This window comes from Schistocerca serialis, chromosome 3, assembly GCF_023864345.2.
Source record: "Schistocerca serialis cubense isolate TAMUIC-IGC-003099 chromosome 3, iqSchSeri2.2, whole genome shotgun sequence".
Taxonomy (NCBI): Eukaryota; Metazoa; Arthropoda; class Insecta; order Orthoptera; family Acrididae; genus Schistocerca; species Schistocerca serialis.
Window position 1 is genome coordinate 351872185 of NC_064640.1, and position 20293 is coordinate 351892477.

At 37.9% G+C, this 20293-nt stretch overlaps 1 protein-coding gene across 1 annotated transcript in view; it reads right to left on the reverse strand.

Annotated features, from left to right (window-relative positions):
- Nucleotides 1-20293, reverse strand: part of LOC126470159 (potassium voltage-gated channel subfamily H member 2) — a 670689-nt gene that overhangs the window by 361055 nt on the left and 289341 nt on the right. Inside the window, exon 4 of the mRNA XM_050097782.1 lies at nucleotides 516-670. Within this exon, the coding sequence (XP_049953739.1) occupies nucleotides 516-670 (155 nt within the window). The remainder of the gene's footprint in view (nucleotides 1-515; nucleotides 671-20293) is intronic.

Genomic DNA, 20293 nt, shown 5'->3' on the forward strand with positions numbered 1-20293 from the left:
ATTAATCAGTATTTCTATCAGAGATTGCATACAGCCATCGTGCCTTCCACACTGACAAAGCAATACTGTCACCTCTTTATAACATTTCTACTAAGAATGTTTTTTTTTTTTTTTTGCTGGTCAGTTTGGTGTGCCTGTCATTCTTTCAACAATCACACATGAATATGTAATATTTTGTTCAAAATTAGTCACTAGTGCACGATGTTAGACTGAAGTAGCTATGAAATTTAAGGTATTGGGATACAATTTTAAAAAATAGGTTAACACTTGCTATGTTAGTAACTATTAGTGCCAACACAGTTCCTTTGACAAAGCTATCAGATTTTGACCTTAAATCCTTGTTATGTTACATGATAGCAGATTAAATATTCCCATTTGATGTGAGAAAACATTATTTGTAACTTATTTATATAGCAAGATCTTAGTGCATTATCTCCATTTGCATGACATGCTGTAAATAATCCAATACATGAAATTTCATTATTTTAAGCTTCTTTAATGATCCTGATACTGACCATATACATGCAAGCCAGTGAGCAATAAGAGCAAAAGTAGCCATAAGCAGCAGAAGGACGGCAGCACCATATTCTGAGTAACGATCAATCTTCCGAGCAACTCTCACCAACCGCAAGAGTCTTGCTGTCTTCAGGAGACCAATCAATGTTGTTGTCTGTATACAACAAAAATTTCTCATTAAAACTCTGCAATGAACATAAATATTATTAAAAGAACATCTTCTTCTTGATACAAAGTAATCCATAATGGAATAGTTACAGAGAGAAGAAAGGAAACAGTATCATTCAGTTAACAGAGGAAAGTGTCATTGATGAATATAAGTAATGTAGCTGACTTTTCTACTTAAAATATTATATAGAGAATTTGGAGATGAGGCTGCCATTATGGTGAATTTACATTCATATGTCCTTTTCCTGAATGTAGAATTCAAAAATCTAGTCTAGCATATAAAACTTCTCTTTTTTATACTGACTACTCTGCTGCACTAGCTAAATGGTGACTGATAATTTAGATTTTCCCATTGCAATAGTTCCTTCAGCTGAACTACATGTTAGAAATTTAAATGAGCTCTTCTGCATTTCATATAGGGGTTATTTCTGATTATAGTTCAATTACTATCAGTTATCTGAAGGCTGAAGTCATGACACTACTATTAATAACATTGTTAAAAACTATAGTACTGAAATCATAGTTTATCAGAACACATTACAAAATTACTTCCAATTTTATTTTAAAAGGGTATATTATACTGTGAGAACACACTGAATACTGTATCAGAAGAGGAGGTAGTGGGCAAAACTTTATTACAATTTAAAACAAGTCTACTTAAAATATTTTACCACATCATTTAATTATTTTTAAAGAGATATTCATTGTTGAGCTGTCAGAAGATTACATACACAGAAAGTTTAATTTAATAGAAAATTCCTTTTTTAGAATTCAATCATGCACCAAGATAATGACTGTGATATTAGTTTTAGTGTAACAATTATGAAATGTAGTGAGCAAAGTAAAATGTTTTTAGCTCTCATATTCATGTACAGATCCACAATGAAAGCACACTGAACTTCAAATTAGATTACATGGAGTGTATTTTTACCCACACAAAGAGAAATATGTACAAATGTTAATATTAAAATGGTGCCTGCACCACCTCCTTAGCTTTATACGATTTTTATTTTTCCTGCATATATATGGTATAAATTGTTGACATGAATCATTGCTACTGTTACTGGTCAGCTGCCTTCCTGCAGTAAGGAGCCAAACAGAAACATGGAGTGAGAAGTAACTCACTCTCTTCTACCAAATATTTTGAAAACTCCTCCACACATAAATTATACCAAGCATAACTTCATACACAGAGATTCAGTGAATGTTTCATGAAGTTCTCATGTAAGATATGCAAATACGTAATATTTCTGAAAATTTCAAGATGTAGCACAATCAATGATTTATTAAAAATATTGTAACAAATCAGCTACCTGTAACTTTGACATGTCTCAATTTTCCTATAAGTAACCAGTAATATAAAAATGAACAAACTTACAGTAAATATCTCACATTTTTCTGAAAACTGTAAGATCTAAAATTGAAGTGTGCTAGTTCATTCACTGTTATCTGTTCAATACTTTCTATGAAACTGGTGAGGAAAATGGTAACAGCCATCAGCGATCACTAGACACAGTGATTTTTCTACAGTATTCTACACAATAACATTGGTCATTCCAGCTTAATTTCATTACATTGGGAAACCAGGCTATGCCTGTCAAAAGCCAGAATAAAGATGAGTGGTAGAGGAGTAACAGCTCTCAAAGAAACATTGGTCCAGCTGGCCTGGCTGGTAGTACCAGGGTTAAAGGTGAAGGTATTCAGTGATTTTTAAGGTGAATGAGGACCATTTGTCCCAATAGTGGATAAAGTAAAGGAATTATCTACAAGAAATAGTCAACAATGCTCAGGAAACTTTCTGAGCAGTGAAAGAACAAGGAAAATAGGAAGTTTGGTCTCCAAATTCTAGAAAAACAACATGAGAAAGACAACTTTAACCAAAATCATGTGGTAGTCCTGGTAGGGGGTTGATGTGTCAGGACAGCACCCTGTGCCTTGTAAAAGTTTCAGTGTTAACAAAAAGCCCTTGGAAGTTTAGATGGACCACTTGGTAAGCAAAAGCAGGTTCAGGAAAGGAGCACAAACATCAGAACTGGAATATGCAACAAATGAAGGAGAAGGTGTTAGAAATTACATACAAATTAGGCAGCCTCATGATGGACATTGTTGTGTTGGCTGGAAGAAAGAAAAGAGGAGCAGGCTTAGAAATGTTTAACAATTATATAAAATTTTTTACAAGGATGGCAAAAGACCAAAGAGCAAAAAGTGGTGTATCTCTCATAATCAGTACAAAGCAAACATAAAGTAGCACACTTAAAAGCTGTAAATGGAAATATCGTACAAATTAACCATAGTATACTATCGGTAGTTGATTCGACGAACACATTTCCCTTCAAATCCCCCTTCTTGTTGTGGACAGGAGGGGCATGCTGTCCTTGCAGCAGTGCCTGGCAGGTCTGTAGCTGGCTCTGTGATACCAGCAGTGGAATTGACCTATGCCACTCTTCCATCAGGTAAACATATTTCCTCCTGGAGTTAAAGTGCAGAATTGACAACAGTATATGTATGCACGTAAATGTTGATTCATCAAAATGACTAATGTGTAGTATTTGAGAACAAAATTGACTCTTCGATTTAACAAATGTTTAGTAATGAGCAAACAATTTGCAGTAGTTATCTGATTGGATATTTGTCAAAAAGAATGTTTGGTTCCATAACTGTCATTTTCTTTTTATGTCCTGATGAATTACTGAAACCTGAGAGTTATGGATGCAATGGAATCAGATCTTGACATGTTATCATCTGGTGATTCTGATGAAGATAACATCAAAGGAGAAGATATCATTTGCAATGACACTATCTACTCTGCATCAGATTGGGATGAAGAAACACTAAAGGCCATGGTGACCCAAATTGAGAAGGAAGCCTCTGTTGGGAAGAATGAGAAGAAGACAAAACAGTCAACTATTTGTCCCACAAATACTGGCCTGAAAAATGTGCAGAACACAAGAAACAAGAATGGTTCAAGAAAGAAGAGTGCTTCAGCAGCTTCCTTCCAATAGATCTTGGTGCCACCCAAATGCAAGCTACTGTCTGAAACAGAAATGGCCTGGAATTTCCTGCCTTGGCTAAATTTCATATTCTCCCTTGCAGATGCTCTGATGCACAAATGACTCACTGAAAGAAAAGATACTGTAGGACAACATCATTACATGAAGCAAAGAATAGAAAACATGTTGAGGTTACAGCCATCTCTGAATAGTGCCTGAAACAAAAGGAAGAGGAACTCCACCCCTCCTCCAGCAATTCCCAATGCAGGTCATAGACCCACATCCCAACCCAGCCCTCTCAACCTAAGAAACTTCGCATTTGCAGAGACTGCAATCATAAGCTGAGAGGAATGACAAAAAGCAACTGTTTAATGTGAGATGCACCTGTGTGTGGGGAGCATCACAAGATTGTGTGCAACATGTGCCATCAGCAGAGCTCATAAATCCTGAAGAAATTCACATTGTTGGGATGAGGGTTTTTCCTTTGAAGTTGATTTTGTACAGTTACTCAATGCAACAATTGTAGTCAAGAGGCCATTTGAGATAGATAGCCATATGCTTCAATCAAAGGCACTTTGATTTATTTTTTGTACCACTTTTGGATGTTGTATTCATTTTTATCTTGGCTATTCTGGTTATTTCATTGCATATGTGTACTATCAGTGTTTTCACAATTTCTGTCAAGTTTTTTTCATCCATTAGATAAACTGAGCTAATATTTTTCTTGTTCTGTTGTTCGTGTAACTATTGTTTGTATTCAATACTCTTGACATGTGATCACATAGATTATTGTACAAACAGCTGATGTGATTTTCTTTTGAGTACTTATTCCATAGTTTTCCTGCTGTGTGAAAAGTATGTATCAATGCCCTTTTGTTTGTGAACCTGTGTGGTGTGAGTTTTTGTGGTTTATTGCAAAAGGAAAGACCATGAAAATCTTGAAATATATTTGTCTTTAACCTTCCTTCAATAAAGGATTTATAATTTTGCTGTTGTGTTGCTTTTAACCATTTTACTGGCCAAACATCTATATGGTAGTAGAATTGATGAAGTAGAGCTATGGAAGGGTTAGAGATTGGTATAATATTTGAGGTTTAATATGAATTTATTACAAACTCACGTGAAAATCTTGAATTTGTATGCAATGTATGATGATGAACTAAACACTAATAAAGACAAGTTCTTTGGAATGATTAACAAGGAAGTGGCTAAAATAGGTAAGACTACAGAATTTACCATCCTTATGATTCTAATAGTAGAAGGGGTTGAAAAACAAAGAGCAAAATAGTGGAACCCCATGGAGAAGTAAATTTGAATGACTATGGAGAAAGGCTAACAGAAATACATCAAAGTACTTATCTTAAAATACTTAATGCTCTCTATACTTGCAAAGAAATCCACATGTGTACACAGTGCAACACACGAGAAATCAGAAATCCATTACTGAGCACATGAAAATGAAACAGATCATGAGTATGCAGGTTAATAATTTAAGAGCATACAGAGATGTTATATGTGGCTCAGACCATGGCTTAGTTAAAGCTAAAATAGCATTTCCTTAAAAGCATCAGCAGCAGAGAAGTATACAAACACAGGAAGAACTGAAGAAATTACAAGTAAGTTTTAGGATATATACAGTCTGGTGCATGATAGCACACTATTACTCTATCAACAGAGACTCCATCAGAAGCTTGGTGAAACACATAAATCTGTAGATGAAGTGGTGTTCTAATGGTGGCAAAAGAGTAGAAGTCCAAGTAAGAAACTGTGATAGAATAAAGAAACAGAAGCACTGCTGATATATTATCAAAAATGGTTACTAGTAAAACTGAGGAAAATAAAGGAAACTAGGTTCTATGGAACTGACGAGTATGGAATGGCAAGCAATTTCAACCACAAAGAGACGAATGTGGGATAGAGTAGGCACCAACATTAATACACATTCAGAGGGGGAAAATGTTCAGAAGTATGGAAATTTATTGAAAGAGTTCAGTCACATGAGAAGAATCACACCAGTATACAATTAATATCTAGAAAAACAGTGGGTAGACCACTGCAAGAAATTAATGACAAAAAATGGGGCTGATTACAAAACTATTTCACAGACACAAATATTAATTAGAGAGACAGAGACAAACATTGAAATTGCTGTGCATAAATTTAAAAAATGGCTGGGGTGCAGGTACAGAAGGAATCCTAGCAGAATTTGTCAAGTGTGGAACAAGGAAACTATTCGAAGCCTTGATACAATTTTTATTTTTCCTGCGTATATATGGTATAAATTGTTGACATGAATTATTGCTACTATTACTGGTCAGCTACCTTCCTGCAGTAAGGAGCCAAACAGAAACATGGAGTGAGAAGTAACTCACTCTCTTCTACCAAATATTTTGAAAACTCCTCCACACATAAATTATACCAAGCATAACTTCATATACAGAGATTCAGTGAATGTTTCATGAAGTTCTCATGTAAGATATGCAAATAGTTGCAGGCAAAAGTGTTTCAGAGAATACTGTATATTGCACTTTGTTGAACATGGAGCTTCACAGCAGATGACATCAACGTGTTTTCATGTTGAGCCAACAGCATTGTCAATTACAATTGCAGTGAGCATGGGATCATCAAGACTAGGCCATGCATCAATCCAAACATGTTGCCTACTCTGATCAATTATTCTCTTGTTACATCAAGTCAACAGTCATGACAAAATATGTCATCATCCAGGTGAATGGCTCCTCAAAACATTACCATGCCACAGATGAAAGCCAGTGAGTGTAGTACTATGTTATGGGGGATGTTCATTTGGTCTTCCATGGGACATGTGGTAGTAATTGAAAGCACCATGACAGCTGCGGACAATATGAACATTCCCCGAAGATGATGGCATCTTCCAGCAATATAACTGTGTCACAAGGCCAACATGGTGCTACAGTAGTTTAAGGAGCACAACAGTGAACTGATGAAGATGTCTTGAGCACCAAATGTGCCTAATCTGACCCTGAAGGAACATATATAGCACATTACTGGACACCAGCTCCATGTCCACAAACAATTAGCTTGTAATTTATGAGAATTGCCTGTACAGTGCATAGACATCAGGTTTCAAATACCTTTGGAAGTCTCCCATAGACTTCCTGAATCCATGGAATGTAGAACCACTTCTGTATTGCAGTCCAGATGTGGACCAACATGCATCTAAGCAGGTGGTCCTAAAGTGTTGGCTCCTCAGTGTAATTTCACTATATATAATGTATTTTAACAGCTTATATTCAGGAGGTGAATGACAGAGTTCAGATTTGATTACATTAAATTTTTTAACTATATTCGTGGCAGTAAGCTGACAGACATGAAAGAAATACATGTGGAGTAAAGAGGGGGATGAACTGTAAGCAGATGAGAGGAAATGCATAAACTTACTGGAAAACCCATGAGACTCTTCCGCCAAATTTTGGGAATAAGCATGGAGGGCTGGGTTGGGTTGTTTTTGGGGGAGGAGACCAACCAGTGATGTCATCAGTCTAATCAGATTAGGGAAGAATAAGGAAGAAAGTCGGCCGTGCCCTTTCAAAGGAACCATCCCGGCATTAGCCTGGAACGATTTAGGGCAATCACGGAAAACCTAAATCAGGATGGCCGGACGCGGGATTGAACCATCATTCTCCCAAATGAAAGTCCAGTGCGCTAACCACTGGGCCACCTCACTTGGTAATAAGCGTGGAACAACTATTTTTATCTTCCAGTATTACAGCTACAAAGCAAATAGTCATTGTCCAGGAGTCATATCGGTGGACTTCTGAGCATGATCTTATAGCTGTTTATTTCTTCAGTCACCAACAAGATACAGCAAGAAATTCGCACAAAAAAGCACACACAATAGTTCAGAACACAAAAACACTAGACAGAAAACAAAAATCCACAGGGATCATACTTCAGATTGTTGTTCATTCTGATCAGCAGATGATGCAAACTCTGAATATAAATACCTATCAGTGTAAATTTGAAATATGAAGAGATTCCAAGCACTGGCTAAATTATTGATTGGGTTATCTAAAGACCATATTCTCACCACTTTAACAACTACACATTCTCAAACCATGTGGTTGTGGCTATTTACTGAGTGGTGTTATATATCATAGAGTGGTCAATAGGGATGCAGCGTTCATCCACCACAGATCTGTTTGGCTGAAGATGACAAGTTTACATCTGGTGTTTTGTATACGTGCTTGTGCTTTGTATATATTATGTCATCTATAGCATTTACACAATGTCATGAAATATTATAATTTATTCATTAGTTTTATGATTTACATTCATTTTTGTATTCACTTCTATTCATTGTTTTCACAGTAATTTAAAATTAATCATTCTCTCAGATAAAATGGCAATGACACACAACATTCTGATATACGTCTGGAAAATGGGAAATTATCAAGCCCTTTTAAGTACTCATGTTGCAAAAACAAAGGTACAGAGTACTGCCATGAGCTGTGCTGCATCTTGTGTGGTGTAGTTAGAGTTGCTGACTAGTGTGCTGCAGTTCACCTGTCAAAACCTGACCACAAGCAATTAATTGTCATTTAGTATTTAACATTTCTCGAAGTTTCTAAAAATATCTTATATTTGTATAAATAGCAGCTCTCTCTGTCCATGAGCTCAGTTCTGTTCAGTTCATTTATGGGTGCACAGCAGTGTTCATAATAAATGTGCTTTCAGTGCTAAGTTTTCTACTTCATTGATCACCCTGATTTCAGACTTGGACTTGATTCAGGTTATGACGTAACATTGTTTAGTGGAGATGCCAGGTAGTTCACAACATCTACATCATTGTGGCTCCAATCAATGAATGTAAAAGTCATCACCTATACAGACAGGAATCAGAATACAAGCAGTACATCACTCCCATCATCTGTATATTCAGGAGACCAATGATTTCCAAAACAGCTGAAAGTCTGTTGCACAACAACACTGTTGAGGACCCAACAAAGTGGTTGAAAGGATTCAATTGAGTCACTAAATGCTACAGGGAAAATAACATGAAGTGTTTGGCAAATGTGCACTTTAGCTGGAAGACATATCCCAGCAGTGGTTCAAGAATAAAAAAGTGAAGCTCAATTGCTGGGACAAATTTCTAGCCAATCTGAAGAACACTTTTGGTGAAAATCAATAGCAAGATCACTTAGCCGAAGGACAATTGGAAAACAGAGCCCAACACCCTAGGGAAATCATACAGGATGATTTGGTCCTAACACAGATTTTGAACTTTAGTATGACAGAAGCTGACAAAATCTCAACCTTCCTAGTTGGTTGGTTGGTTGGTTGGTTGGTCAGTTCGTTGATTCAGGAGAGGGAACCAAAATTCGCCATGCCCTTTCAAAGGAATCATCACAGCATTTGCCTGTTGCATTCTAAGGAAATCACAGAAAACATAAATCAGGATGCCTGCATGAAGGTTTGAATCGTCATCCTCCTGAATGTGAGTCCAGTATGCTAACCACTGCGCCATCTCGCTCAGTCAAACTTCGTGGAAGTGGTCACAGAAGACATGTATCTAGCTCTTCTGGTAAAGTATGTCACAACAACAGAAAAATCATCAAGCAGTTCTAGCACACTGAGGAAATGCAACAGAAAATAGTTGGACAAAAGAGGTATGACTGCCTGCCAGATGTGGTTCCTATGGCAATTGTGGAAGTTCACCATATGCCGTATAGTAACAGGAGAGATTCAGTAGTATACCATGACCAGAAATGTTGGACCATATGAACTAGAGACAGCAGCTTTGACAGTTAAGCCTGTACATCAGGAAGTAATATAGAGTGTGAGGGAAGCAGTATATCAGACTTTAGCACCAACCTCTGGTGCCAGTTGAACGCACCAGGAAGGAGGGACTCTGCCAAGTCTGAATTTCCACAGTCATCAAATGGCAAGCCAGCACATGACCTAACAAGGTTTAACCAACTCTTCCACCAAGTATAGCACCCCACAGAAGAAGACCTCTGGATTGAACACCACTGCCTTACCTTGGATGCGGTTGCTTCCCAACATGGCACAATCATTCCATCATTGTACAGAGGCACCACCCTCTAGTCTTGCTCCTAAACTCAGGAAAACTAAGTGAGGCAACCACCTATTGAAGTGAGACCACCATAGATGAAAATCCATGACAGATGAGAGTCAGCAACATGTCAGGAATTCTCACTAATGTCATCATCAACAGCCAACCAGTCTTCGCTCTAGTCAACCCAGGAGCTTCTTTTTCTGTAATGCTGAATGCTTATTATCACAAACTAAAGAATACTGTGTTTTGTGAAACAACAAATTATGTGAAAGTTGCAAATGACTAATATGTCCAGCTGACAGAAACATGTATTGCAAAAATAACAATCGATGACAGAACACAGCCATTTGAATTTGTCATTTTATCGGAATGCAGTCATAATATTATTCTTGCATAGGACTACTTACAGTCATCACAAGCAGTCATAGACTGTGGAAGATCAGAGTGCCACTTTGGCAAACCTATTTTGACAAGCATATGCAATAAAGTTTGCTCTGAGCAGTTGTTTGCAGCTGAAGGTGATGTTATCCCATCATCATTAACAAGGTGATTTCCAGTCATCAAACTAGATGCTCAGTTAGACCTTGAAGCTTTTGTAAATTGTAAAAAGCTACTCCATCTCAGAAAAGAAATCCAAATATCAGTCAACTTTTATCGAAGTGCCAACAGAAAATGGCCTGACCGAGGAACAACATATGCAGGTGTTAGCCATACTGGGACAGGTTTTGAATGATTTCTAATCTGGAGTGGAGAAAACACATACCAAGCAGCACTTGGTAAAATACTGTATGAACACTGGGAAATATTCAGCATTTAACCAGTGATTGTATAGGGCATTGCCAGCTAAATGACAGGTAGTCCAGAAGGAAGTGGAGAAGATGGTACAAGGTGCTATCACTGAACTTTCAGAGAGTCCTTGATCCTCTCCTGAGGTATATGTGAAGAAGAAGGAAGGCACATTGGCATTTCTGAATCGACTACAGGTGACTGAATAGAATCACAAAAAATATCTATTCACTTCAGCACTTTGATGATAGTGAAGGCAGTTTCAAAGACCCAAGCATTTCTCAACTACAAACATGCAGACAGGATACTATGAAACTGAGGCTGTCTGAAACAAGACTGCCTTCATGACAAATGACAGCTTCTATGAGTTAAATGTTATGACATTTGGACTACATGATGCTCTAGCCATCTTCAAATGTAATACAAAAAAACCTTCTTTGACACCTAAAATCGATTATGTCTCTTTGCTATTTGGATGACATTGTCAATTTTTGAAGATATATGAAGAACATCTAAGCCATCTGAAGACCATGATAAAGTGTGTATAGACTGCTGGCCTCTACTTGAACCTGAAGAAGTGCCTCTTCACCACTCAAGAAATAAAAATCATGGGACACCAAGAGAATGACAGTGGACTTCATCTCAATCCAGAGAAAATAAGAACAGTCACAGATTTTCTATTTCCTCAACATATTTGTTATATAAGAAGCTTTCTCAAAATCTACTCCTACTGCTGGCATTTTATAAAGGTTCCGTACCAAGGAACATCCCTCCCAAGAACCACTGCAGGGAAGCACCACCTTTTCCTGGAAAGTGGTGCAAGAAAGATCTTTCCTTGTCCTTAAAGAGGCAATAACATCTTCTCCAGACATAGCATTGTATGAAGAGAATGCTGAGATGGAACTTCAGACTGATGCTGTCAGTTATGGGTTAAGTACTATTCTAGTAGAAGTTCAGGTAGGTGCTAAATAGTAGATGGCTTTTGCTTGCACGGTACACTCCAAGTCTGAGAGGAACTACTCTATAACTCAATAAAGAGTGCCTTTCATTTTTGGGTCATCAAGAAGATCTGGTGATATTTATTTTGCAAACCTCAATCATCACTTTGACAGACCACCATTGTCTATGCTGGATGACTAGCATGAAGGATATACCGCATCCACTGGCAAGATTAGCACTGAGACTTCTGGAGTATGACATCACAGTGGAATACAAAAACAGATGCAAACACAAGGGGACCAACTGTCTTTCAAGGAATCCTGTGGCAGAATGCAGTAGCATGGATGAAATCTCAGTCACTGCTGATAAATGAAATTGCTGGTGAACAGAGGGAAGATCCTGTATTGCTGAAAACCATAAAACCCTTTAAGAATGAGGAACTGACCATAGGACAATTCCAGTTAATAAACAGAACAATATATAAGAGGAACCATGATCTGATGGGGCAGCGATGGTTGCTGAACATTCCAGCTCATCTACATCCTTCTCATCTATGTACATCTATGTCCAGCTATTGTGAAGTTTTTCCAAATTGCTCCAAAATCTGGTCACCTGACAGTCATGAAGACTCTAGACAGGATCAGATGCAGGTATCACTAGTCAAGTCTCTACCAATCTGTTATACATTGTGTTAGCCACTGTAAGGAATGCCAGAGAAGGAAGCTTTTGCTGCAATTACCTACAGGGCATCTAGTACCAATTCCCTCTGCAGTACCACCATTCCACTGAACTGGAATTGACCTCTTGGGGGTACCTAAAAATTATGAACAGAAATTGAATGATAATAGTCTGCACTGATTACCTCACTTGCTACGCTGTCATTAAAGATGTGCTGAGAGCCAAATCTCCAGAAATTCAAGGTTCCTTGTAGCAAACAGCATTTTGAAGCAGGGAGCACCCCATGTGATGATTTCTGATTGCTGAAAAGTTTTCCAGTTGAGGCTAGTATCAGAGGTAATTTCACATGCAACATTACTAACAGGAGGACAACTACCTACCACCCATAGACTAACTGCCCCACAAAATGCTTTAAAAAGACATTGGCAGATATGGTGTAGATGTGTTGTAGATGTACGCTGATGCTGAATAGAGAGATTAGGATACAATACTGCCTGTTGTGATATTTAAATACAATACAGTGGAGCATGACACTACAGGCTTTACACTATTCTTTCTGCTCCACAGTTGTGAAGCAAAACAACAATGGACATCAGTTCCTGTTTCCATTTGACTCAGAATGACTAATGAAACATCTATCATCATGACCAAAGAAGCAAGACAGCGCACCTGCATACATACTCTGGATGCTCAGGAGAAAGACAGAGTGCTATAGCACTAAGCAATGGCTAGTGGGACTTAATAAAGATTTTTATGCCTGTGCAGGAAGTTAGACTATTCTATATGTTACTTAAACACTACTGTGGGGCTTTATCACTTGCTGGACATCAAATACAAAGACAAGGATTATGACTTTTCACAAAGAACACAGAAGTGAAGAAATGTTGTCCATGTCCTCTCTATGAAGCCTTACTACAGTCCTGAGGAATAGAGCAACAGTGATGGCTTCTTGTTCAAGGAAACTGAATACCTGTTAGATAATCACAGCTTTGATGCAAGGGGCTCTCTTCCATGCTCATCATAGTGAAGAGACTGTGACAACATGACCAGAATGCCAGTGCTGACTTACAGAGGACCATGAGCAAGATTAAGATCCAGGGTGCTGTAGTTGGCTCCAATGAGAATTTCTGAAACAATTATTCACCATTACTTGAGGAGAGGGAGCAATGTTGGACCAGCTGCATGCAGTGAGATGTAGCATTTAATGTTGCTGGTTGGGGCGCTGCAGATCCCCAGCTCAAACCCAGCACTCAGCAATTATTTGTTCTTTAGTATTTATTGTTTCTGGGAGGTTCTTGAAAGTTCTTACACGTGAATATTTGGTATTTGTGTAAATAGCACCATTCTCCATCAAGGAGTTCTGTTCTGGCTGTAAACTGGTGTTTGAAATAAACCTACTTTCACTGCTATGTGGTGTACTTCCCCGGTGACCCTGCTTTTGGAATTAGACTTGATTCTGGTTACAATGTGGCAGTATGATACAATAAAGTCACATTAATGTTTGAGATGTGTTCTGCATTTATGATGATAACCTGTTTATCACTACACACATCATCTGCAGAATCTAAATAATAATGTCAACTAACCAGAATTATACAAATATCTGGAGGACTGAAATGATACACTGCATATAGAAGGTAAGGTAAACAAATTAATTACACACTCAAACAGCTCAAGCCTACTAGCACATTTTGTCAATGTAAATGTGACAAGAAGACACTTCATGTCCATGAAGAAATAGAGTAATCACCTATAACACTTTTCAGATTCCCACAAAAGTTCATCAAAGAGTTCAGAAAAGAAAGGATATTAAATCTGCAGAATTAGGCACATAAATGGTTTCTGTAGGGCTGTGGGCATCAGTTATTTGCATTAGTTTGAATATGTTGTTCAGTAAGTATATCACCTTTGCACTTTGGGTATAGAGATCAATTTCTTTTACTATACAGCTCTTAATCTCTCCCATAAATCTGTTATTTTAGTTTTTTAATTTTTTAAAACTATATATTACTCTGATTTCTTGACACAAAGCACTGTGATGTTATCATTGCCTGATTTATTGTCAGCCTGCAGTTTCTTCTAACAAATTAAAACACGCATGCCCTCTCAGTGGCTAAACACTGGCAGACGGGGCTATTTCTTCCACATTAAACACAAATTCCTCTAGACTCCTGCCCTCTGACTCAGTAGATTACATCCACAAACACATCTATACCATTTTGTTATACCACATGCCATCATATGATGTATGCTGGAGTGTGCTTTGTGTATCGCTATCATTTTCTTATTTTTCCTGAGCCATTTACAAATGATGAGCGGAAAAGAAAACTTCCAGAAAGCCCCCATGAGATTACAAATTTCTCTGATTTTATTTTCATAGATATTTCACCAGATGTATGTGGGAAGAAGTAATATGTTGAGTGACTCTTCTTTTCTATCTGCTGCTGCCATTCCTACAACTGCGCTTTTGGCCATTAAAATTTCAGCACCAGGGAGAGTGACAAATTAAGAAGTTTTACATACTGTGTGTAAACAGTGTAATATTAATGAAACATGATTAAAACTGTAAGTGAACTGAGGGTCCACAGGGTGTGAAATTTAGTACACAGAGCTGCCACCTCTAACAGCAACAATTTTGTTAACATGGCTGAATATCGGACTGGATGATAGATATTGATGCATCATTCCAGACTGATTCAGCTCTACACAAGAGATCACTAACCATAGTGGCTGGTATGTGGTGGTATACAACTACCTTGGCAACTCATAATGGGATGTTTTCAACTCATGATCAATTTGGAGAACAAGTTGACCATCCTCTCTATCGAGGAAGGTCCCAACAGCACCAGCAACATGTGGTCTTGCCATATCGTGTTGAAAGAGAACATCATGGAGACCTCAAAGAGACTGCCTTCACACATCTGAAATGTAATACCTACTGCTCAAATTACTAGCTGTTGCATACGATATCTATTCTTTACTTAGTAAAGTATATTGCATGGCATTTAAAGTACCATTTCATTATTGCCTGTAACACTTTGTTACATGCATGTTTTCTTCCCTGCACATGGTTTGTTCCCATATATAAGCAAAGTCAGTATTTTTCATAGCTTTCGAATTTGCTATACTCGGCAGAGCATGTCACTGGCAACACACAGCAATGAATACATTTCATTAGTTATCATGTCTTCTTTCCATATGCAATTTGTAATCTACTCTGGCAGAGTCATCAGTAAGTGTAAGCTTACAATTCCTTACTCAAAGATCAGTTTCACACATGCAGTATATGCAGTAGTGTGAGTGACATGTCTGGGAACTGCTTATCTCCAACATCACTTAGTGCAACCTAACTATGTTTCTTATAAAGTGTTCTGATTGATAATAAAATTAAGTTGTAAATTAAATGTTAACTTGATATGAATGGAGGAATTAGTTCCAGTTCAGAATGACTATACTACTTTTATGAGTTTTTATTAACAGCAATTTAGTGCATTTTCTCAATGTGTAGTGCAATCATCATGAGACAGAAAAGAAACAAACTGTGAGCTATCTTCATAGAAGAGACAGGAAACAAAGCAAAGTGTGACTTTTATCACCTATCAGAAAGGTTGGTTCAAAAAGAGCGTGGGTTTTGAAATGGCTGGTAAATTTTTGTTTGTCTGTTGGTTACATTGTTTTGTTTCGTTTCTATTTCCAGGAACATTCTGATTGTAAAAATATTTTATCAGAATAGAGAAAGTTATGCAGAAACTAATTGTCAGGTGACTTCATGTGATTATAGGGCATAATAAGGCACCAAATGGACCATCAGTTCACAGATAGAAAGGTTCTTTGAGACAGATTCATCTGTAAACCTTAAAAGTCCTTGGTGTTGTCATTCTGGCCAAAGTGAGCAGAACATTGTAGTGGTTTGTGGCAGTGTGGCTGTTAGCCCAATGAAATCAATTCATCACCATTCCCAACAACTGGGCTTAAGCTTTTCTTCTGTACATAAAATCCTCGAGTATGACTTCCATTAGCATGCCTATAAAATTAAGTTGATGCAGCAACTGAAAGTGACAGATCAACTGAAGAGGCAACAGTTTCTTGACTGGGTTCTGAGACGATGACAGGAGAATGACAGCTTTGCCAACAAAATCATGATGAACCACACTACCACTTAAATGGTTTTAAGAACAAGTAGAACTGCCATATCTGGGTGGTGGCAGAAAATCTTTGCATGATCCAAGAAAGGAAAATGCATTAACAGTGAGCGATAGTTTGGTGTGGCTTTTGGTTGGTGGACAAGCTGTGACAGCTAATGGAGGCTGATAGTGTACAACAGTAAGGGAGTTTTTGGGGCCTCATTTGGATGGAATGGACACTGAAGATCTGTGGATTCAGCAGGACAGTACCACCTGCCATACTTCCTGCAAAACAATTCAGTTGCTCCATGAATGGTTCCTGGATCACCTCATTCCATGCAATGCTGACCATCAGTGGCCACCAAGGTCATGTGACTTAATTCCTTGTGACTTTTTCCTTTGTGGTCATCTCAAGTCAACAGTGTACGACAAAACCCTCAAAATATCCATCACTTGAAGGAGGAAATTTTATGAGTTGTCAGCAAAATGGATGAGGAAACTTGTCATACAGTCATAGTTAATTTCATGGACAGGGTTCTCACATGAAAGTACAGTAGAGGAGGTCATATGCCTCACATTTTTCATACATGAAATGGGAAGGTTAGATGAACAGTTTATGTATTTTGTTTCTATTTTTTTGTAAAAATAAACTTATTAGTTTGATATATCAAAACCAGCTCTCTTAGTCAGAGAAGAATCCACAACAAATTTGGAAAAAAAATTGCCCTTGAAATTATTTCCTACAGAGCTGCATCATCTACCACAGGTTTCTATACTATCAGTACTACTAAGAACAGCATATTTTTTGGCTGCACACAGCTATAGTATAAAAACCACTCCATTATGGCACTTTACCTTAAGAATTATGAATTCAAGTCTGACCAAAAAACAGCTTTAACTACAATATCTGAAATCTCAAAACACTCCTTTGTTCCACAGCTATCTGCAATTCTGTTGCATCACTCAGTTGTCAATAAATACTAGCGTGTTCACTGCTCAGCACTATCAGCATGTTTTACAGGCTTTATGTGTAATGACATTCATTATTAGTCATGTACTGCATAACTGATACTTTGTAATGTGTTTGTGTCTCGATAATACCAAATATATATATATAGTACAAAAATTATTCATTGCTTTTGTAGCTTTAACCTGAGATGATGGTGGTGTGTATGCAATGGAATCCTATACCATCACTCCATGTACTGAGCCTGAATGATAATAATTAATAGAATCTGGAGTTGTTCCGGGAACCTGCACATACAGACACATCCATTGTGATTCTGTATACAGAACTGGGACTCTTCTGAAAAGATGGTGTGGTGCCATTCTTGAGTTCAGTGTCTTTGGCACATCATTGTTGATGCACTTCTTCCTGCTGCCACATGAAGTTTGGTTTCCATGTTGATAGTCTCCAGTGCTCCAAATGTCATCACACTTTCCATGTGGAAATATGTCTTACTGCAAATAAGCCCACTTCCTGATTAAAAGTATGTGTTAAATCACAGTCTTGATAGGCTGATCATATTGATGAAGTCTAACCTGTGCTGGTAAATGTTTCTCCTTCTTACATAGGGCATAATAGAATCCTCTCATGCACAATGACCACTCAAATGTGATTTATGAATGAGAAATCTGTTGTGTAACCTTCCTTATACACAGAATTTAGAGGGCATTACTCCTCCTTGCTTCAAGCAATTTTGTTCAAATGATAATCACTTTCATATCCAAGTACTCAGTGCACATCATACTATTTTGATGTTTGTTACCTGCTGTTTTAATAGTCAAAAGTGTAATTTTGTGTGGTTGTTCCACTTTAAATCAGTACATACATTGAAGTGCCAAAGAAAGTGGTATAGGTGAGCATATTCCAATACAGAGATATGAAAATAGGAGGAATACAGTGCTGTGGTCAGCAACACCTATGTAAGACAACAAGTGTCTGGTGTAGTTGTTAGATTGGTAACTGCTGCTACAATGGCAGGTTATCAACATTTAAGTGAGTTTGAATGTGGTGTTATAGTCAGTGCACGGGGACACAGCATTTCCAAGGTAGTGGTGAAGTGGAGATTTCCTCATATCACCATTTCATGCGTGTACCCTTGAATATTAACAATCCAGTAAAACATTAAATCTCTGAATTACTTTTGAATGCATTACGGGAACAGCAGTGATCAATGTCTTGTAAATAATTACTATTAAAAACAGTCTTGATCACGATTTATTTAACAAGGTGACCGGTTTCGACCACTACTGTGGTCATCTTCAGACCATTGAGTAGGAACCCCTTTCTGTTGGAGAATCACAACTGATTATGATTCTCCAACAGAAAGGGGTTCCTACTCAATGGTCTGAAGATGACCACAATAGTCGTCGAAACCGGTCACCTTGTTAAATAAATCGTGATCAAGACTGTTTTTAATAGTAATTATTAAATCTCTGCTATCACTGCAGCCATAAAAAGTTCCTACAAGAACAAGACCAATGATGACTGAAGAGAATCGTTCAACATGATGGAAACCATACCAAAACTTGCTCCAGATTTCAATACTAGGTCATCAAAAAGTGTCAGTGTGTGAACCATTCAATGCTACATCATCAACATGGGCTTTTGGAGCTAAAGGCCCACCCTTGTACCATTGATGACTGCATGAGACAAAGAATTACACATCGCCTGGGCCCGTCAACACTGACATTGGACTGTTGATGACTAGAAACATGTTGCCCTGTCAGACAAATCTCATTTCAAATTGTATTGAACAGATGGATGTGTATGGGTATGGAGGCAACCTCATGAATCCATGGACACTGCATGTCAACAGGGGACTGCTCAAGCTGGTGGAGGCCCTGTAATGGTGTGGGGCGTGTGCAGTTGGAGTGATATGGGGCCCCTCATAGTCTAGATATGACTGACAGGTGACACATATGTAGGCATCCTGTCTGATCACCTGCATCTATTCATGTCTATTGTGCATTACAAAGGACTTTGGCAAATCCAGCAGGACAATGTGACACCCCACACATCCAGAATTGCTACAGAGTGGCTCCAGGAACACTCTTCTGAGTTTAAACACTTCTGATGGCCACCAAACTCCGCAGACCAGCCCTGCAGCACTACTTCAGATATTAGTTCAGTCCATGCCACTTTGTGTTGCAGCACTTCTATGTGCTCATGGGAGCCCTACATGATATCTGGGACGCGTACCAGTTTCTTTGGCTCTTCAGTGTATAATCCAGTCCTTGCACTCAGTCTCAGTGTTCAGTAAGTTTTCCTGCATTTTGCTGCAATTGATGGCATTTTGGTCCCATTATATACAGCATAATCATTGTAAATAACCTCATGGAGTGTTTGACATTATCGCGCAGGTCATTAATGTGTATGTGAACAGTGATGTGAGACTGCCGTGATGTACACCTAAAGCTACTTTCTTGTCTGGTGATCACTTCATGTTGAAAATGACATACTGAAGTCTTCAGACCATTCACATAGCTTGTATGACACTCCATAACCCCACCTTTTGTTGACTAGATGTTGTACATTAAAATACATACACCATAATTTGTCAGTGCTAACAGGCAAGAACAGCTGCTTTGAAAAATACACACTGTCATTTGATAGCACTAGCAGCCAAGAATAGCTGCTTTAAGGTATGTAGTAAAATATTGTTTACAGTTATGATATAATTGTTTATCTTCTATTATAATTATGGTTGGCACCAATTATAATCATGTTTCATTGCACATTTAGCTAGAAAGGAATACATCTACTTCTGGGCTGCTGGTAACAAGGAAACAAAGATGTGGCATTCCATTAGATGAGGAGGGGCTACACTACAATCTGAACTATTAAGTAAATAAAAGTGACTCAGTGACTATGACTTCTCTCCTGCATCTGAAAATGACCCAGCTTACAATCCCCAAGTTCAAGATCCTCTTCAGATCTAAATGAAAGTGATGACGACTCCTGTTCTGATAAGATTCATGGTACCACACATAATTCTGGTAATGGTAATGGTGTTGATTAAAATGGTATC